General features: G+C 40.4%; 1 protein-coding gene across 1 annotated transcript; it reads right to left on the minus strand.

The window, feature by feature from the left end:
• Positions 1 to 8011: 8011 nt before the first annotated feature.
• On the minus strand, positions 8012 to 21372 carry WDR53 (WD repeat domain 53). The gene is made up of 3 exons (XM_043594477.1): positions 21142 to 21372; positions 14690 to 15185; positions 8012 to 8635 (listed from the first exon to the last, which is right to left on the minus strand). Exons 2-3 carry the CDS (start codon positions 15167 to 15169, stop codon positions 8039 to 8041), a joined length of 1077 nt encoding a protein of 358 aa, XP_043450412.1. The 5' UTR covers positions 15170 to 15185; positions 21142 to 21372; the 3' UTR covers positions 8012 to 8038.
• Between the last annotated feature and the right edge of the window lie 228 nt (positions 21373 to 21600).

Here is a 21600-nt window from a genome sequence, read left to right on the forward strand (position 1 = left end):
GAGTTGACCTGCAACATATTTAACCTTTATAATCAGTGCTGAATTGGGTTTTGTGGGATAGGACCCAGACATCTGGATATTTTAAAAATCTGCATTGGTGAATCTGATTTGCAGTTAAGATTATGAAGACACCTTCATCTCAGAGGACACAAGCTTTGAAGAAAAAGTCATCCTTTGAAGAAACAGCCATATCTAATGATGGGAATATCATAGACAATGAAAATATGTGGTAGGATAGTAGAGCTGAATGACATTTCAGAAATAATAACCAAGGATTCTATAACCATGGAAAATAATGTTTTTTGGAAAATAATTTTTTAAACTTTTGAAAGTTCAAAATATAATTTTAAAGGGGTCTAAGTAGACCAAAAAATAATTTTAAATTTTAAATTGATATCTAAATTTAAAAAATGGTTACTTAGAGCCATGGAGAATTTCTTATTACCAAGAAAGTTCAGGTAGGGATGAATCAAGTTATTTGACTAATTTGAGGCTATCAAAATCTCTGACAACCAGGAAAATTGTGGATTATGTCTCTAGAGGGCGCTGAACCTCTACAGAGCAATGCAGGAAAGGAAAATCTTGAAAATTCTAAGAACCAAACAAAAGTAATGCTTCATGAATAGCAGTAACATCAATTAGAAAATTAGAGTATATTATTAAGAAAGGAGCAAGTCTAAGAGTAAAAGGTTTAAGGGAAACAAAGAGAAAATGTCTGCCTGGTTCCCACTCTGGCTTAAGGAGTCCAGTAAGATTCCAAATCACCCCGACCTCTCCAGTGCAACCAGACTCCTGACTAATAACAACACCTATATGCCATTTTGGAGATGATGGTCATGACACCAGAATGGCAAGGGCCAGTCAGGGCAGATTAGGTAGGTCTAAGTAGTCAAACCTGCCCATCCTCTTGTGCTCACTACCTGAAATCATGGCCGTAGGATCCACCCAGTCACTGAAACCAAAAACTTGGGCTTCATTCTTGACTCTAACACTTCCAACTGATAATATGACTAGTTTTCCTATGTGACTACTTTAGAATTTATTCTGAACAATCTATGCTTCTCCAAAATATCCTCTCCCACAGCAAACTATGGGTTCCACCCTTGCTATTTCCCCACATTCCCCAGCAACATCACTTAGTCCTAGTCTCATATGAAGATGCTAAAGGTCACTCAAGAAGATTTTCAGGATTCTGTCTACAAGTCGATTCCTTTAAGCTTGAGTACTGTAAGGTTTTAAAAGAAAAATTATGAGACTTCTAGGATTGATTAGTAATTACTTGTTATACGGAAATGACGTTTTAGTATAATGTTGCTTAAATATGTCCAAATCCAACATTAGGTATAGACTTCTTATAACTCTTACGTGACTATAAAATCAAAAGAAACCTACATATTGGGTGCCTGGGTGGCTCAGTCAGTTAAGCATCCTACTCTTGGTTTGGGCTCAGGTCATGAACTCACAGTTTGTGAGTTCAAGCCCTGCATCGGGCTCCACGTGGACAGTGCAGAGCCTGCTTGGGATTCTCTTTCTCTCTCCCCCTCCCCTGCTCTTGGGCATACACTCTCACTCACTTGCTCTCTCTCTCTCTCTCTCAAAATAAATAAACTCAAAAAAACCCTACATATTAAGTACAAACCAAATTATAGCTAATAAAATAAACTGTCAACATTACTTTAATGGCTGATGCTGTTTTGCTGAAACTAAATTACCTCTCACATGAATTTGGCACTAATTGCTTTAGAGGAGGTTCTTTGTATTTGGCATGTTGATGCTACCTTGGGCAGAGCAGTGACTCAATTATAAGACATTTCTCTAATTGAATTACATGCATCACTTGGTTCATGCATTCTCAGTTTATCAATTTTAGATTTGCAGAATTAAAAAAATGTTTTAATGTTTATTTATTTTTGAGAGAGAGAGAGATAGAGCATGAGTGGGGGAGGGGCAGGGACAGAGAGACATAGAATCTAAAACAGGCTCCAGGCTCTGAGCTGTCAGCACAGAGCCTGACGCAGGGCTCGAACCTGGGAACAGTGAGATCATGACATGAGCTAAAGTTGGACGACTGAGCCACCCAGGCGCCCCCCCGAGTTCTTTTTTTTAAATATACCTATTTTAAAAGACTTTTAGTTTTTTTAAGCCAAAAATGCCCTATGACATGATACGTTCATCTGTTAACTTCTATTAAACAACATCTGTACCATTCCCCTACTCCACCAACCCCTCATAACCATTTCACTTTCTGCTTTTACAATTTTTTTTAATTCCACATATAAGAGATAACATACAGTATTTGTCTTTCTCTATTTGACTTATCACATTTAGCATGTTTTTAAGGTCCACCCATGTCGTAGCAAATGGCAGAATTTCTTTTCTCATGGCTGAATAGTATATATTCGTATGTATATAAATGTGTGTGCGTGCACGTGTGTGTACACACACACATATGCCGCCACATCTTCTTTATCCATTCATCCTTTGCTAGACACCCAGGTTGTTTCTGTATCTTGACTATTGTGAATGATGCTACAATAAAAATGGGAGTACATATGTCTCTTCAATAACGTGTTTTCATTTCCTTTGGATACATATCCAGAAGTGGGATAACAAGATCATATGGTAGTGCTACTTTTTTTAAAAAGTTTTTTTGTTTGTTTGTTTGTTTTAGTGTTTATTTTTGAAAGAGAGAGGGAGACCATGAGCAGGGGAAGAGCAGAGAGAGGGAGACACAGAATTCGAAGCAGACTGTAGGCTCTGAGCTGTCAGCACAGACGTGGGGCTCAAACTCACAGACTGTGAGATCATGACCTAAGCTGAAGTCAGACACTTAACCAACTAAGCCACCCAGGCGCCCCTAGGTCTACCTTTAATTTTGGAGGAATCTCCACGCTGTTCTTCATAGTGGCTGAACCAGTTTACTTACTATTGTAATTTGTAATAAAATAATGTTTGCATTTATCTAGCCACACATTGGCTTATAACACAATTAACAATGTTGTACCTCCCAGATGTACTACTTAATGAACCTAATAACTGAACTCCTGGCAGTACAACATATGGTTATTTATGAGTAAATTCAGGTTTGAGCAGTAGATGCAGATTATGTTTAGTCTATGGACTCAGAAGACGTAACAATTCTTACAAACTCTTTCATTGTATTTCATAATCACATATTTGATGGTATACTTTATAGAAATCCTAAGATTAAACCAATTAACTAAATAAACTTTCAAAGATGCACTCAATTTTCAGGCCTACCTGTGACCTGTTGTGTCAATATTTATAAGTCATTGTTTTTACTTGATCACTCCATGCTCTGGATGCTTCTTCAATCATTGCCTAGAATGATTACAGAAAAATTATGCCCAAGTGGAGAGTCACTTCCCCCAAATGTATTTTATGGCTATAGAGGAGGACCTTAAGGAGGCTCTATTAAATATCAGCCCAGACCTTTCCTTCACCAAGAGTACCAGGGTATGACAGGCTCTCCTGGTGTTGGGGAGGTGTTCTGAACTTCTTTCACATTCTCTCTTGGGCCTAGATTAAATCCCACTCCTCTGGCTGGCATATGGTCCTAATGGTGGTGGCCATAGCAGAGTACTTTGTTCACTCCAGCAGACTCCTATCTTCACTCTCCCAGTATCCTCTGGTCTGACAGTCTAGTCTCTAAAATGAACTTTAGCCCAGTGGAAGGGGCAATCTTCCTCACTAGGGGCACACCACAGGAAGACGGTTGTATACAAAGGAGACGCCTTTCTGCTCAGACACCAGACTGTACCACAAGGATCCTCTTGCTCCCAGCCTTTCACCTCTATAAGCCCACCCAGGGCTGAGGGGCCCATCTTTTGCACTTCTGGCTGCCACCCTCTCCTACCACCAGACTTTGGCGCAGTAAGAATGGTATTAGTCAAAACTGACTGGCCAAGAGCAAGAATGAAATTGTTACTAAATTTCTTAGACATATTAGGATTATGGTTTTATTGGAAAGTGTCTTTTTTAGGAGACGCGTGCTGATGTATTTTGAGATAAGTGTTATAGTATCTCACTTTCAAATAGTTCAGAGGGAGCCTGGGTGGCTCAGTCAGTTAGGCATCTGACTTTGGCCCAGGTCATGATTTCCCCAGTCCCAAGTTCAAGCCCTGTGTCAGGCTCTGTGCTGATAGCTCAGAGTCTGGAGCCTGTTTCATGTTCTGTGTCTCCCTCTCTCTCTGCTTCTCCCCCATTCACACTCTATCTAAAAGTAAATAAACATTAAAAATTTTTTTAAATCAAATACTTCAGAAAACCACACACACACACACACACACACACACACACACACACACAGCACTTGCGCAGTATATTAATCTGTTTCCACTAATTATCTGCTTATAAATAGAAAAACTGAGGTCAAGGGAGATCTGTTCATAGGTTAAGGCACCAGGATTATACATGATTCTGCCAAAGGGTGATTGATTAATCCTAAAGGTATTTTTGCTTTTGGTAGGGAGAAGCAACTGGGTGCCACTGCCATCAGCCTCAGCATGGTCTATCTTGGACCACAAACTGATTGTAATATGGATAAGGAACATCAAATATGAAATAAGCATGTCTGGGTGTCTGTAAATTGAGCACTGGTCGGGAGAACCATGTGTAGCCCTGACAGCTGGTCTTAAAAATAACGTGAAACACAAGCAAAGGGTTCAGTCTGGTTGCCAGGCAACCCTGCCACCAGCTCCTTTTCGGTTGACCTTTTTTGTTCTCTATATACTTAATATTTATACTTTCTGGACCTCCTTTGATTCATTTAAGATTTAGTGAGTAGTTTGTATAAGTTGAAGGGATCCAGGATAGACCAGACTGAAAGTTCTGAAACAGGGCAGAATTCTTGCCTTCAAGCATCTTACAGTCTAATAAGGGGTCCTGGGTGGCTCAGTCAGTTAAGCATAGGACTCTTGATTTCGGCTCAGGTTATGATCTCATGGTTTATGAGATCGAGCCCTGTGTAGGGCTCCCTGCTGACAGCACAGAGCCTGTTTGGGATTCTCTCTGCCCCTTAGCTGCTTCCACTTGCTCTCTCAAAATAAACTTAAAAAAAAAAAAAAAAGCAGGTACACAATTACTATGATTATGTTTAACATAATCCTTTACTACTTGCAACATAATTACATCTGCAAAGATCCTTTTACCAAAGTAACATTTACAAGTTCCAGGGATTAGAACCTGTTACCTTCGGGGGACATTTTCAGCCTACTACAGATGGGGGACTTTGGAAAGCCTACTTTTGGGGCAGGGGGCAGAGGGAGAGAGAATCCCAAGCAGGTTCTACACTCAGTGTGGAGACTGACATAGGGTTCGACCTCACAACTGTGAGATCATGACTTGAACTGACATCAAAAGTTGGATGCTTAATTGACTGAGCCATCCAGGTGCCTCTGGAAAGCCCACTTCTAAGGGGTGACTACTGAAGTTCTTGTTTGTCATCTGAATAGCTGACTGGCAACTAGAGCTAAGCTATATTCAAAATGGTATCCTGATTCTCTGTAAGCCCAGATGGAGGTGCCTTCCTTTGCTTACTTTACCATTATGTTTCCTCAAACTTCCATTAACTAAAGTAACCTGGGTAGGTCTCTTGCTTGCCAATTGAAAGGGTCAAACTGTAACATAATAGCTGACCTAAGAAGGGTTTGTTTTATACATAATTTTCATACAAATATCAATAGTTAGTTGTAGATCTTTGGACTATTAGTTTAGCATACACTCCCCTTCTCTGAGAACTACCTCCCCAACTATGGGAGTGGGCCCTTTTGGATATGTGGATACTATATTACTATGCCATTTAGTAATGACAGTAGCCCCCTAGCCAGAGCTGACTGGATCAAAGGCAGGTGCTTAACTAAGTTGCATCAATCATATTCTCTTCAGGAACTTAGGACACTGCTCACTTGGTTTCTGGAATTGAAATGAATTGTCGATATAGCCCTGAAAGGCTATACTTTTTGCAAGTAAAAACCATCATGTAGAGAGAAGCAGAGGCAAGTGACCGTGAGAACTCAAGAAAATGCAGCTGCCTTGATTCCTTTTTTAAATTTAAACTTTAAAAAAAATTGGGGCACCTGGGTGGCTCAGTTGGTTGGGCATCCGAATTCAGCTAGGTCATGATCTGACAGTCCATGAGTTTGGGACCCGCGTCCGGCTCTGTGCTGACAGCTCAGAGCCTGGAGCCTGCTTCTGATTCTGTGTCTCTCTCTCTCTGCTCCTCTCCCACTTGTGCGCTCTCTCTCTCTCTCTCTCAAAAATAAAACATTAAAAAAAAATAAACTTAAAAAAATCTTTTCTTTAATGTTAACTTATTTTTTTGAGAGACAAAGCATGAGCAGGGGAGGGGCAGAGAGAGAGAGAGAGAGAGAGAGAGAGAGAGGGAGACACAGAACCCAAAGCAGGCACCAGGCTCTGAGCTGTCAGCACAGAGCCTGATGCGGGGCTTGAACTCCCTGACTGCAAGATCAGGACCTGAGCTGAAGTCAGGCAGATGTCAGTCAGTCAGTCAGTTGGTACAAATGCTTAACCGACTGAGCCACCCAAGCGCCCCTAAACTTTTTTTAAAGCTTATTTAAGAGTGCGTGCGCATGTATGCATGTGATCCGGGGGTAAAGTGAGAGAGAGACAGAGGGAGAGAATCCCAAGCAGGCTCCGTCCTGTTAGCACAGAGCCTGAGGTGGGGCTCTATCTCACAAACCTCCAATCATGACCTGAGCCGAAATCAAGAGTCGGACACTCAACAATCGACTGAGCTACCCAAGCGCTTCTCTTTTTAAAAAAAAAAATTTTTTTGGGGGGGCGCCTGGGTGGCGCAGTCGGTTAAGCATCCGACTTCAGCCAGGTCACGATCTCGCGGTCCGTGAGTTCGAGCCCCACGTCGGGCTCTGGGCTGATGGCTCAGAGCCTGGAGCCTGTTTCCGATTCTGTGTCTCCCTCTCTCTCTGCCCCTCCCCCATTCATGCTCTGTCTCTCTCTGTCCCAAAAATAAATAAAAAACGTTGGAAAAATAAATAAATAAAAAAATAAAAATTTTTTTTTTTAATTTTATTTTTTTAAGACAAAGAGACAGGGAGAGAGAGCAAGTGGGGGAGAGGGGCAGAGAGAGAATCCCAGGCAGGCTCCACACTCAGCTCAGAACCTGAAGCCTACTTTAGATTCCATCCTCCTCTGTCTGCCCCTTCCCCACTTGTGCTCTCTCAGGAAAAAAAAAAATTAAAAAAACAAAACATGTAGAGAAGACAGTGATCCCGGCCATGACGAAAAGGAACTTAACTCTTGACATACTATCTTGGTTTCTATTCTCTACCTCTTCTCTCTCGTCTCTACTTTTATCTTCTGCTTAGTCAGAATTTCTGCTTATTCGTAACTTTGGCTTATTCTTGGTTGTATCAGCACCACAGCCTGGATTACTGCATAATATCCTAAACTGATCTGACCCTGAAGCCCTTTTCTTAGAAACAACAGAGAGTGACTGTCAGCAAAGCCTTCTGGGCTTTATAGAGAACAAGTAAAAACAGGTTTCTTCTTCCAACTTGGTAAGGTTCCTCAAGACATCCTAGGATCTGAATTAACCAATGTCATTTGGTTACACTACACTTGGATTAGATCATATGTGGGCTTCCCTGAGGCAGGAGGCTTGACAAGACAACCAAGATCCTTTCCAGGTAAGTAATCATGTCTGCAATTTTCCTAGTTCTTTGTTACTTAATAACTCTGAGTCTGATTACTTCTCCTCCTCCAAATTTTAATGTCATTTACTACATAAAGTATTACCCAATTATCTTTTGCTCAATGTCTTATAATTTATACAATGGAAGGGTATTATTCAAAATATGACAATAGGCGTTGAGGCAGGCACTTGTTGGGATGAGCACTGGGTGTTGTATGTAAGCCAATTTAACAATAAATTATATTAAAAAATATGACAAACATTAAGAATGACAAAAATGAAGAAACAGGATTTTTTTCAACCTATAAAAAGTTCTGCTGCAGTTTTTCAAATTTTTTATTGGATTTAAAATGTTTTTAAGGGATATACAGATACACAACTAGTTTGATCAGCTACTAATATATTTTGGTATCCCTTTATTTTTGTACTCAACAGCCAGTTCACCTTTTCTCCATGTTCAATACTTAGTTTTGGTAAAATTTTGCCATGTTCTTCTTCATCTGTTACTAGAGCATGAGTATTTCTACCCTGCTTCATATAAGCTGCTTTTTTAGTTTTCTTCCTGTGGGTAGGTTTTGTAGGGCTCTTCTGTTTTTTTTCAACTTCACTGCTTACATCCCACAACATTATCTTCCCATCATTCCCTCCAGTAAGCAGCATATAGGATTCTGGCAGAAAGCAGACCTGGGATACTCCCAAAGTGTGGCCCTTAAATCCCAGTTCTTGTTCACACTTAACTCCCACCACCCTAAAGATTCGAACCTTACCATCTTCTGCACCACAGCTAAAAATATTGCCACATGATGCTACAGACACAGAGTGGGCTAAAGCAGGGTTTAAAAGCTGACCAGGTGATTGTGGGCTTTCCATCTCTTCTGTTTCATCTTCCTGCAAATTTGTAATCCAGAGTGGCCGTGCTTTCTGAAGGTTCCACAGCATCACCTTTAAATAAGAGGAAGTTATGTAGTCAAACAGAGGCCTAGCCATTTTGCTCAACTATCATGCTTATTCCACTTGTAATAAAGTCATCAAAGTAGTCTGATAATAATTAGTATGATACATTTCTAGCAATATTAAATTTTTAAAAATTCAGCTGGCACCACAATGTGCCAGTGGAAAAACTCAGACGCCAATGTACAATAAGGTAGAAAACAAGATCCTGAATAACTTGGGATTAACAAACCCATCAAACTGTATGTAATCCACATTCTTCAGCAGTTACATTTCTTTAAGTCACTGTACCCTCATCTCTACAAGTAAAATAGAACATTATAAAACTTATTAATTTTAGTCTATGCTGGCTGCAAGTCAGAAAGCCTGTCAACTAAATAAATGAAATCTGGATTATCACTGAAATGATTTGTATCTGGGATGCTTTCTCTTTCCTTTCATACAACCTAAAGTACCCATTTTAGAGGCTTACCTCAAGTTCCTGTCCCTCTAGGAAGGCTTTCCTAAATATTCCAGCCCACTTCTCTCTTGCCTGTATTTAATTTCTATGCTATTAATTAACATATACTATTAGCTTGTCAGTTTCTTGAGACTTAATTCACCTTAAACATTTTTTTGTAAATTTTAAGTAGGCTCCACGCCCAACATGGGGATTGGACTCACAACCCTGAGATCAAGAATCATGTGCTCTACCAACTAAACCAGCCAGGCATCCTGAGATTTAATTCATCTTTGCTTAATACCTGGAAAGGGCAAAAATTCCATACCTATCTGTTGATTAATTTGACATCCTGGCATATGTGGGTTTTTTTGTTGTTCCCTACCATGATTTTGGACCTACTAAATTGATTTAAATGAAATGCTAATTAAAACCTGTTTAAAACAAAAAACTTTGTGAATTGATTTTACTCTATAATCTAGTGATTCATTTTCTTCCCACAGCAACCAATTTGAAAAGGAAAATATTCTTCATACTTTCAGAGAATAGACAGCTTTATTTTACCATCTAGTATTATCCCTTAATTATTACTCACGATTTAAAATAGACACTAGAATAAGCATGGTTCAGCAAAAGCACAGATCTGAACTGACAAGATTACTGCTGATGAATATTAAGGATTTGGTTTTCTATTGAAGGTAACTGCCCTCAACTCAGCCTCTGAAAGAAGTGACCTCTAATACATTCTGCTTCTATCAAGAAAAGCACTGAAAACTCTTTTAGATTGGATTTATAACATTTTACTAAGTGGCCAGCAGTTGCTATTTGGCTGAAGCTAAAATATTAACAAATTAAAATAAATTAAAGTAAAATAAAGAAATACCAGAAAATGTAACAAAGATGTGATATGGACGTGATATGGAAACAAATCCCTTAAAAAAAAATCTGAACACAAGGCAAATGGCACATTCCAGAATCTGCTAACTTAACTGTCTTGGCAGGTATCCCCAAGTCTTTCTTGCACTACTGTGCATGATGCCTAGATTATATTTTCTGCCCTCTTAAGACATGAACTATACTCAAAGTATTTTCAGCAGCTTAAACATTTTTGTATTTACTGAAATCTAAATGTGTTAACAGCCATCCCAGATTCTACCAATCCAAGAATAATTTTCAAGTATTGAAGATTTCCAGACTGTCCCTTTCTGGACATTCTCTATACTACTTTACTCTTCCTAACCGCCAAAGATTCCAAGGTGTTTTACAGTTTCTCAACCACCTGGTTCAAGTGGTGTCACTCAAAGCAGGAAAGCAAGAGATACTAATAGAAAAGAACACAAGAGTCTAGGGGTTATGGTCCTACAAAACGTCAGAGGGGGGAGAAAGTGGACAACTGGCAAATGTTCAGAAGTGAATGCAATCACATCAAAGTGACCCTGCTCACAAATTCCTCCCCCTACAAAAACATTTCTTTCCACAGAAAAGATTCATTTTTAAGGGAAAAAAAAGCCTTCCTGCCATCCTGATCCTTAAGTATTTGTACTAGTGATCCTTCAAACTCCAGAAAAAACAATAAACCTTTTGAACCATTTATTTTCAGATGTGGAAATGAGGGGCAAAAAATCAATGTGTAGGCCACAGAAATATATGATGGTCTCAAATTTCCAAAGGTCTTTACAAGAGAAAACTGTATCTGAGTGGTGGCTACACATGTATTTAATGTTCTTCTTATACTTTATACATATATTATAAATATTTTGTAGCTATTTAATAAAAAATTAAGCAGTCTAGGAGCTCCTGGGTGGCTCAGTCAGTCGAGTTTCTGACTCTTGATTTTGGCTTAGGTCATGAACCCAAGGTCTTGGGATCCGTGCTGTTTGCATGGAGCCTGCTTAAGATTCTCTCTTTCCCCCTCTGCCACTCTCCTGCATTTGTACTCTCTCTAAAAAAAAAAAAAATTAAGCAGTCTCAAATGTCTTAATAAATCAATTTAAGTTCCCTGCCACTCTAAGTGTGCTTTGCCTAATTATTTAAACCGATGTAAATCAAAGAGTATAGTTTTTATGATTTCTGTAATAACAAAGATAGGTACATTGAATATATCTCCTGTGTGTGGCAATAATTCAATTCCTGCCTTGAGGTAAAATGTGTTTGTTCAGAGAGAAAGAGCTCTCAAAATTAACCTTATAACAATTCCATTCCACTTTTATGTCTACAATCTTGGACTCCTTCAGATTAGCTATTCTTAAAGTTTAGAATAACATCAGATAACCAGGTTTTAAGAAGTAAAGTGTTAGACACAACTTGAGCGGAAGTCAAATGCTTAACTGACTGAGCCACTCAGGCACTCCAAGGAAAGTAATTTCTTAAAAGTTCTGTGTGCTGTCTTACCATTGTTAAATCACAACCCAATGCAGAAATTAATCTACAGTGAATATTTAGGTCTTGGCAGTCAAGTCAAATAAGCAATTACCTAAGCCTCCTTTTCACAAAATACTTAGGGTGTTCTATATTGCTCTCTAGCAGTTGCCTGCCACTACAACTTCTCTCCCAGAACTGACGGCAAAATAAATTCTAGATGCCCATTTCTTATCTAATCTGAGAAGTATATAGGTCATTTTTGCACACCTAATTGTTTACTGCCATGCCTAGTATATTAATGAACCAGAGATTGGAAACTGGTACAGCTTAAGGTTGAAAGAATGACTAGTCAAAGAGACACTGTACAATCTGCCTACTCAACACAGATATCCACCTGGATGTGTAGGTCTTTTGTGTGTGTGTGTGTGTGTGTGTGTGTGTGTGTGTGTGTGTGTGTAGGTCTTTCTGTATAACCAAAATAGGCAGATTATCACCATGAGGGTAGAAAATGTAGGTTTGGGGCGCCTGGGTGGCGCAGTCGGTTAAGCCTCTGACTTCAGCCAGGTCACGATCTCGCGGTCCGTGAGTTTGAGCCCCGCGTCGGGCTCTGGGCTGATGGCTCAGAGCCTGGAGCCTGTTTCTGATTCTGTGTCTCCCTCTCTCTCTGCCCCTCCCCCGTTCATGCTCTGTCTCTCTCTGTCCCAAAAATAAATAAACATTGAAATAAAAATTAAAAAAAAAAAAAAAAAAGAAAATGTAGGTTTGTAAGGGCTTGGTCAAGACATAGGTGTGGATAAAGAGTTTATAGGTTGTAGGGTCACTGTGCCCCTCAAATGCAGAATGATTCCCAACAGAGGAACTATAGACATTTTTGGTAAGACAATTCTTTATTGTTTAGGGACTGTCCCAGTGCTGCTGGCCATCCACTGATCCTGCCTACTAACTACCAGTAGCTTGGGGGAGGGTAATGGCAGTCATTGTGGAAACAACAAAACCCAGCCTCGTTTATTTCTAACTTATGAGGGGGTGTAGTGGGTAGAGAAGGGAGTGGTAAAGACTGCTGGCCAAAAAGGTAGAAAGATAAAGCCTTTGATGATATTAATGGAATCACAAAGTCTTGGAAGATATTGTACACAGTAAAGAATATAGACTAGGGCACATGGGTGGCTCAGTTGATTAAGTATCCACCTCTTGATCTCAGCTTACGTCACAATCTAATGGTTCGTGGGGTCGAGCTGTGGATAGGGCTCTGTGCAGACACCGTGGAGCCTGCTTGGGATTCTCTTTCTCCCTCCCTCTCTGATCCTCCTCCACATACTCTCTTTCGCAAAATAAATAAATAAACATTAAAAAAAAGAATAAACACTTATAACTGTGCAGGACACACGTCATTAATAAACAATGGTTCTTTTTCTAGAAGTCGCCTGTTTGCAAACCAAGAACCTTTTCTAACACATTGCTGATGATCTCCTGCTTGAGATCTCCTGTTTGTGATACCTCTGGTGTCACAGAAAAAAAATACAGCCTTTGGAGCCAGAGAGACTCAAGTCCGAATCTCAATTCAGGCAGCTATATGGATACTTAATTTGAACCTCAGTCTCATTTCTTTTCTTTTTTTTTTAAATTTTTTTTTTTTCAACGTTTATTTATTTTTGGGACAGAGAGAGACAGAGCATGAACGGGGGAGGGGCAGAGAGAGAGGGAGACACAGAATCGGAAACAGGCTCCAGGCTCTGAGCCATCAGCCCAGAGCCCGACGCGGGGCTCGAACTCACGGACTGCAAGATCGTGACCTGGCTGAAGTCGGACGCTTAACCGACTGCGCCACCCAGGCGCCCCCTCAGTCTCATTTCTAAAAAAGTAACAGTAATTATCAGGGTATGAGTTGAATGAAAACTAATATGTAAAGCACTGGCAAGTAGTAAGTGCTTATCAAAGAGAAACCATGATTATTCTCACTCCAGTGATACATTTATTTTTAACTAGGCTTCATGCCCAGCATGGAGGCCAACATGGGGCTTAAACTCACAACCCTGAGATCAAGACCTGAGCTGAGATCAAGAGTTGAGTTGGACACTTACCTGACTGAGCCACCCAGGCACCCCTACAAGATTTACTTTTAAGAGGAAGTACATCTGGGGTGTCTGGGTGGCTCAGTTGGTTGAGCATCCGACTTCAGCTCAGGTCATGATCTCGCAGTTTGTGAGTTCGAGCCCCACATTGGGCTCTGTGCTGACATCTCAGAGCCTGGAGCCTCTTCAGATTCTGTGTCTCCTTCTATGCCCCTTCCCCACTCATGCTCTGTCTCTCAAAAATGAATAAACGTTAAAAAAAAAAAATTAAGAGGAAGTACATCTGCTATGGGAAAGTTCAAGCTATCTGAAAGCTTTCTTTTATTAAACCAAACCAAAGTCTGCTTCCCCATGACTTCTATTACCACTAGCACATTCCACTTTTCCCCCTCATGAAAACTAAGAATTAAACAGTTCCATTTCCAGGGCGCATGGATGGCTGAGTCAGTTAAGCATCTGACTCTTGGTTTCAGCTCAGGTCATGATCTCACAGTTCATGGGTTAGAGCCCTGCATTGGGCTCCATGCTGACAGTGTGGAGCCTGCTCGGGATTCTCTCCCCGCTCCCCAGTTCATGCTCTTTCTAATAAATAGATAAATAAAAAAATAAACAAACACTTCCATTTTACCCACATAACGGGGTTTCTTGCTATATCCACTCTTCTGACAGACTTCCTCTGAATTTGGTCTAATTTGTGATGTGATGTTCCTTTTAAAACTTACTCAAGGCAATGCTCTGATCTTGGTCACCAATATACAATAATTCAATTAATACACCACAGAATTTTAAAGTAAGAACAACAAGAGATTCTCTCTCTCTCTCTCTCTCTTTTCTTTTAGAAAAAATAGAATTTGTAGAGAGCGGGCGATAGTCTTCAGCATGCTCCTTTGTTTAAAAAGATGTTTAGAATCAAATATTTGAATTCTCAGGTTTTATGACTGTCTTAAGCACAGAGAAAGGAAGGCTAAAGGATAAATGATTACTTTATGAATAAAATCTACTTGGCTTTGTCAAGTTAGCATTAAACATGCAGAAATAAAGCTCATGCTTTATACACAGATAAGACACGTTAGAGAACAGAAAATGCAAAAATATATTTAGCCTGGTCAGTAATTTGATCGTTACCAAACCCATTAAAAATTACCCAAGTACTCTCTGCAAAATATTCATTACCTGCATATCCAGTCCACATGACACCAGGCTCTGAGGTCTTTGAGGCCGAAAAGCTACAGAAGAACAGATATTGGAATGTCTCTTCAGTGATCTGCTAACTTTCTTATTTTCCAGATCTAGGATTTTGATTGCTCCGGAGTCATCAGCAGAAGCCAGCAGGTTTTCAGTTTCATTCAATGAGAGACAATTGATCTCTTCTTCATTCACATGAAAATGGTCCAAGGAACCTTTGAGTGACCGGACATCCAGTAAGCTAATGGTTTCTCCATGTGAAGCATAGAGCTTAGTGGGGCAGGAGGGAGAGAATAAGACACTGGTAACATCATCAGCCCCTTGGAAGCGTTTATGTCCTAATGGAGTCCCATCTTCACCCCAAACCATAAGATCACCACCCTCTGCTCCAGAAGCGACTAGGCCTTCTTGACTTGCATTCAGGCAGAGAATAGGTGAAGAATGTCCACCAGTCCACTTGACTGCCATTATGGCCCAGAAGACACTGTGGAGAGGGGGAAAAAAACTATAATCTCTTATTTAAGAACTTGACAGGAGGAGACAAATACAATATGCAGTATTTCACTTAAATATTTAAAAAGACATCTAAAAAACCTTAATTTAAAAAAAGGGCATTTGAAGATCAAGTCTACAAAAGTTTAGTTGCACACAGGATTGGGTACACCTGGCTGGCACATGCCTAAATGGACTTTCTATGCTATCAGGGACCCAGGCAAACCTTTTCCTCTAGCATCTGATATGAGGTTCACATTAGAATATCATATATTTAAATTAGTAAAAATTCTTTTTAAAAGAGAGATGCTTGGGGCACCTGGATGGCTCGGTCGGTTAAGCATCCGATTCTTGATTTCAGCTCAGGTCATGATCTCATGGTTTGTGAGTTTGAGCCCCACACCCGGCTCTGTGCTGACAGTGTGGAGCCTGCTTGGGATTCTCTCTCTCCCCTCCCCCATCTCTGCCCCTCCCCCCCCAAAACAAACAAACAAACTTTAGGGGCATCTGGGTGGCTCGGTTGAGTGTCCGCCTTCAGCTCAAGTCATGATCTCAGTTTGTGGGTTCAAGGCCCGCATCAGGCTCTGTACCGACAGCTCAGAGCCTTAAGCCTGCTTCAGATTTTGTGTCTCCCTCTCTCTCTCTTCCCCTCCCCCACTCGTGCTCTCTCTCTCTCTCTCTCAAAATAAACGTTAAAAATAATTAAAAATAAATAAACTTAAAAAAATAAAAAATAAAAGAGAGCTGTTCAATTATCAAGTTATATCTTTTATATGAATAATGTTTTAGAGAATGAGCTCTGGAGCTAGACTCTCTGAGTTTGAATAGCTCTACTACCTATTATTAGCTGGGTGACTTTGGTCAAGTTACTGAACCTCTCTGTGATTCATTTTCCTTCTCTATAAAACGGGGGTAATAAAAATAACAGCACCATTTCACAGGATCATAGCAAAATAATATGTGTAAAGCACATATAACAGTGTCTGGTACATAATGACGGCTCAACAAATACTACCATGATCACTTTTGCTATTAAAAAAAAAATATTTTAATGCAATCTCTACACCCAACATGGGGCTCTAACTCATAAACCCAAGATCAAGAGTCACATGCTCCACTGACTGAACCAGCCAGGCACCCCTCACTTCTCCTATTTTTATTAGGCTGGTCAAAGTGGTATCATGTATCTACATCAATGGTCCTCAAAGTATGGCCTCCGGACCAGCAGCTTCAGCATAAACTAGGAACTTAGAAATATAAATTGCCCAATACTACCCTAGAGAATCAGAAATGCTGGGGTTGGGGCCTAGCCATTTGACAATAGTTTAAAAAAATTTTTTTTAACATTTATTCATTTTTTGAGAGACAGAGTGTGAGCAGGGGAGGGACAGAGAGGGAGACACAGAATCCAAAACAGGTTCCAGGCTCTGAGCTGTCAGTACAAACCCGGAAACAGGGCTTGAACTCAAGAACTGTGAGATCATGACCTAAGCCGAAGTCAGATGCTTGACTGAGCCACTCAGACACCCAACCACTTGTTAACAGTTTTTAACTTGTTAGGATTCTCTGAAAGTACAGAAAATGATGAAAAGCCATAAATAATTCATTATATTCATAAAAGCATTCATTAATGCTTTTAAAGTACTTGGGTATTTTTAAGTTTATTTATTTAAGAAATCTCTACACCCAACATGGGGCTCAAACTCACAACCCTGAGATCAAGAGTCACATGTTCTATTGACTGAGCCAGCCAGATGCCCTGTACTCATGTATTTTTAATTACTTTATCACCCACTTAACACTTAACAGCAGTACTTATGTGCGAAATTGAGATTCCTGATACACTAGGCATCCCAGATTTATATAATGAAACTGTCATATAATACCACCCTGCCTTAACTGCCTGTTGGATAAAGCAAAAAAAGGAAATCAGGGCAATTTATGTAACTCTAAATGGTTAGAGAAAAGAAAGCAAACAAACCTACCGGGAGAATTTATCTAGTGAGAAATTGCCATTGCTGCTTTCATATTTTCAGATATGAAACCTGAATTTAGTCCAATAGCACAGAGATAAATTTCCTAATATTGTTCTGAAAAATGATTTAAAATAATCTGGCAATCTGCCCGAAGTTTCTATTCCTGACACAAAGCTTATTTCCTCCCATTTTTAGACACTCGCACATATACAAAATCACTAACTAGACTGCAAAAAAATCACTAATCTTTTAGTAATCAAAGTAATGGGGGTGGGGGGGTAACAGAAACACGGTCACATAAACAGATATAGCAATTTTCATAAAGATGACAAAATAGGAAAGACAAAAAGATTTATTTGAAAAAAAACATTTATTTCAGCAGAAGCACTGAATTAGTATACAGACGAAACTAAAGACTGAAGTAAGTAAGTTTTAAAGGAGAGGTTTGGAGAGGAAATGACTCAGAAAGAGGTAAAGACAGGGAACTCGGGTAGTTTGATTTTTGCTGACAAGTAATGAAATAGTAGTTAAATAATTTTCTACCATAAAAAAGGCTTTTGCCAAATGTTCCAGATAAAGGAAGAAAAAAGTACACTTAGCACAATTTGAAATAAATGTTATTAACGTTATTTAGGCTTAGGGACTGTCATCTGTGGTGACTGACTTATCACGTTAACATAGATAAAATGCTACCTTAAAATATGAAGTTTGTATTAACCATTGAAAAGACCAGTAGAGTTACAAATAATTTTAACTTTTTTCTTTAGAGAATTGATCGATTATTTCCTACGTTAGTTTTAATTTTTCTACAGTGAATCCACTTTAAAGTCCGGGGAAGTCTGCCCTCTACAGCTTTAGGATTTTGTGTGCATGTGTTTTTGAATTCCTACTGGGATTTTAAGTTTTCTCTAAGACAAGAATGAGGCAAGGTTTCTAGTACTTCTGTTTTCCCATCACATATCTACTCACAGGTGACCTAAGTAAATGCTGACTGGTGAAGTTTTCGCAGGTTTTCTGCCTAATATGATTTTTTTTCTGGAAAAGACTCATTAAAGACACACGTGGTTAAGCTCACCCCAAAGTGTGAGAAATTAGGCAATAAATGGATTTTGAGCTTAAAGGAACTATTACAGACAATACAGCTCCTGTAAATTTTTCCATAATGGAACCAGTGTCTATTGATCTCACAAAACCAAGGTCAGCCCTACCTTAACCTCTACGCACCAGTGTAAAATACAAATTAAACTTCTAATCTCTACATCACATGAATAATATTTACTGATCACCAAGCTAGTCAGAAAAATAAAAATAAAGACCTATTATGGAGAATGTTAAGAAAAATAGTTGAAGGGCTCCTGGGTGGCTCAGTCAGCTAAGCATCTAAGTTTGGATCAGGTCATGATCTCAGAGTCATGAGTTCAAGCCCCACATTGGGCTCTCTGTTATCAGCACAGATCCTCTGTCCCTCTCCTCTCTCTGCCCTTCCCCCGCTTGTGTGCTTTCTCTCAAAAATAAGTAAACATTAAAAAAATAAAATTAAAGCAAGAAAAACTGTTGGGAAAGTCCCAGAAATGTACTATACATTGAAGATTTTCAACTTATGCAGGGTATTGATCACGGGAGTCAACCAGAACCCCTGGGATCACTTGTTTACTTAGTCTACAAAATTAAAATTATTTGTTCTCTTATTTGAAACATACCCAAAGGCCACTATCAAAAAGTATTAAACAACAGGGGTGCCAGTATTAAACATCTGGGCGCAGATGGTTGAGCACCTGACTTTTGATTTCAGCTCAGGTTATGCTATCATGGTTTCTGAATTTGAGCCCCACATTGGGCATTGGGCTCTGTGCTCTCGGTGCGGGGCCTGCTTGGGATTCTCTCTCCTCTCTTTGCTCCTCCCCAACTTGTGCACTCTCTCTCTCTCAAAATAAATAAATAAACTTAAAAAAAAAAAAACGTATCAAACAACAGATTGCTGTGGTATAAGGCCGTGGCAAAAAAATGTAATTAAATCTGAGTTAAATCAAAACAATCTTTCAGAAATGAGCTGTCAGGCCACTGTTTCTTGTTTTTCCTTACTGGGACAGCAAAGCCTACAAGAAATAGGTAGGAGCCATTATCTCCTTGTTCAGGTTATCAGGTCAACAAGCTTCTCTTCTCATAGGTAATGTCTAAAGCAATTTATCATAGCCTATTGTGCATTACTCTAATTAGATAATAGTTTCTTTTAACAACTAATGAAATCATGGAGTCGGCAAGGAAAGGTGGGGTATCTTGAGAACATTTTTAGAAAGGGTGGAAGGTGAAGATGGAAGTTCTGAACAGTCAGAAGGCAGGACGGTACTAAATATGGGGGAGGGGCAAGGTCAGGAGGATGATTTGTAGAAAGAAAAGGACCCAGTCATAAAATCTTTTCCTACTTTGAAATTCTGCCGGGGCACTTGAAGGGGTACTTGCCACAAAGTCAGCTCACTGACTGGGCTGTATTAGCACCAGAATTATCTCATCAGATCCTTCAAAGGCGCCACCTCACCTACACTGTGACAGACAGAATAAATGTCAAAGTCTTTAATAACTGAATGATATCTAAATACTGCTCCAGTTATATTTCCATGTGCCCACACGTCCTTTTCAAGTGTCTGTGACTTCAAAGCTGTTGATTCTGCCTGGTTCTTTGTCCCCTTCTCAGATGGACCAAACTCTATTTATCTTTGAAGAATTAAAAAAAAAAAAAAAATTAAAGTGCCTTCCCAAACAAAACTCTGACCTCCTTGGGAGGGGACATCTTGTATGTCCCATAGATGAAAGTTGAAAAATGAATAATGAATAAAACTCCCTAGTCTGAGATTACACTACCATTCAAACAATATGAGGTAGTCACTATCAGTATAATAAGTATAGGTCAATTTTTTTTCACATGTTTGGGTTTTCCAAAGTTGGTCCTGATGTGGAGAAGCTGGATAGCAACCAAAATGATTGAAAGGCTGTGGCATTAGCACTAGTTAGTAAAGAATCTGGGATGTTAAACTGGGAGGAAAAAAACATCTGGGAAGAAGGGACTAGCAAATAATAAACACCATTTACCAGAGAGTAGAGAAGGTAGTTGCTGTTCGTTTTTAATGGAGAATTAGAAATGTTTTATACACAGAGGGAACTACTGAAAAGATTTCTTACCACATAAAGGCAAGACAGTGGAGTTGACTATTAAGGGAATCTGTGAGTCTTATAATAATTACCCCAGAGTTGTTTTGATAATTATATAAAACTCGAATCAAAGACCTGGCACAATGCCTTGTTCACATGATGGTTATTATTTTCTCTCACTAAGCATTCTTTAAAGGCTGTCAGAAAACTTTTGGCCACCTAGGAAAATGCAATATAACCAAATAATGTTTAAATTCTTTCTCTTCCAAGAAGCCATCTATAATTACAGCCTCCACATCATTCTCCCTATTGGAATGTCTAATTATATAAAAACACGCTGCCTGGATCCGCCTACTAATCGGGTTAGCAGGAAAAACTGGGAAAGGCTACATTTTGTCCAAAGAAAGGAGGACTTAATCAGCGATTACTCGGCACTTTCAGGCTATCGAAACATTTGGGCGGGGGTTGGGGGAGGTGGTGCGGGGATTCAAATATGATGACCTTATTTTCCAAATACACGCTAGGACTCAGGTTCTGATAAGTGCCAGTACCAACAAAGGACAAAAGGGCTTGACCAGGAGAAGACGACCTCAGACGCCGAAGGTAAAGAAAGAAGATCCAACTTAAGTAGAAGGTGGCGGAGCTAGGACTCGGCTAGCAAGGAACTGGAAATTTCATGCGTTAGAGTGGAGTCTGAAGCAGGGACCTGACACAGGAAAACCTCACAGGGAAAGGGGCCCAGGAAAGCAGACGCGAGACCACTAGACCAAAAAAAGGAAAAGACACCGAGGAACAGCCACAAAGCCACAGATGCCAGCCTCATACCTGCGCTTCCCGCTTTCCTCCTCGGCGCCTCGTGATGACCTCACCTGTGGGCGCCCAATCCCATCTAGCGCTGGGCGCGGGGCGCCTCAGCCAAACAGTCACATCCGGGGCCGAGAGGAACCGCGAGCGAGCTGGGCGTGCGCCCTTGCTTCGTGCCCTCAACCAGTATGGCGGAGCCACGGGCGCGCCGCGGGGAGGCCGTGCGAGTCGGGCGGTTCCGACGCCCGCGCTGAGGCGGGGAGGAGGGGCGGGGGACGCCCGTGCGGCCGGTGCGTCTGCCCTCAGTGAGGCGGGGCGCGCGGCGGACGCCCCCGGGCAGGGGCGGGAGTGGTGGAGGGCCGGTGGTTGGCTGTGAAAGGGGCGGTGAGCGAGGTGCTTCGGTCTCAAGGCGAGGCTTGGCCTCCCCAGCAGAGACGGGGGGAAGAGGCGGCGGCAGCGGCGGCCCTTGGGCCGGCTGGT

This window comes from Prionailurus bengalensis, chromosome C2 (genome assembly GCF_016509475.1).
Source record: "Prionailurus bengalensis isolate Pbe53 chromosome C2, Fcat_Pben_1.1_paternal_pri, whole genome shotgun sequence".
Taxonomy (NCBI): Eukaryota; Metazoa; Chordata; class Mammalia; order Carnivora; family Felidae; genus Prionailurus; species Prionailurus bengalensis.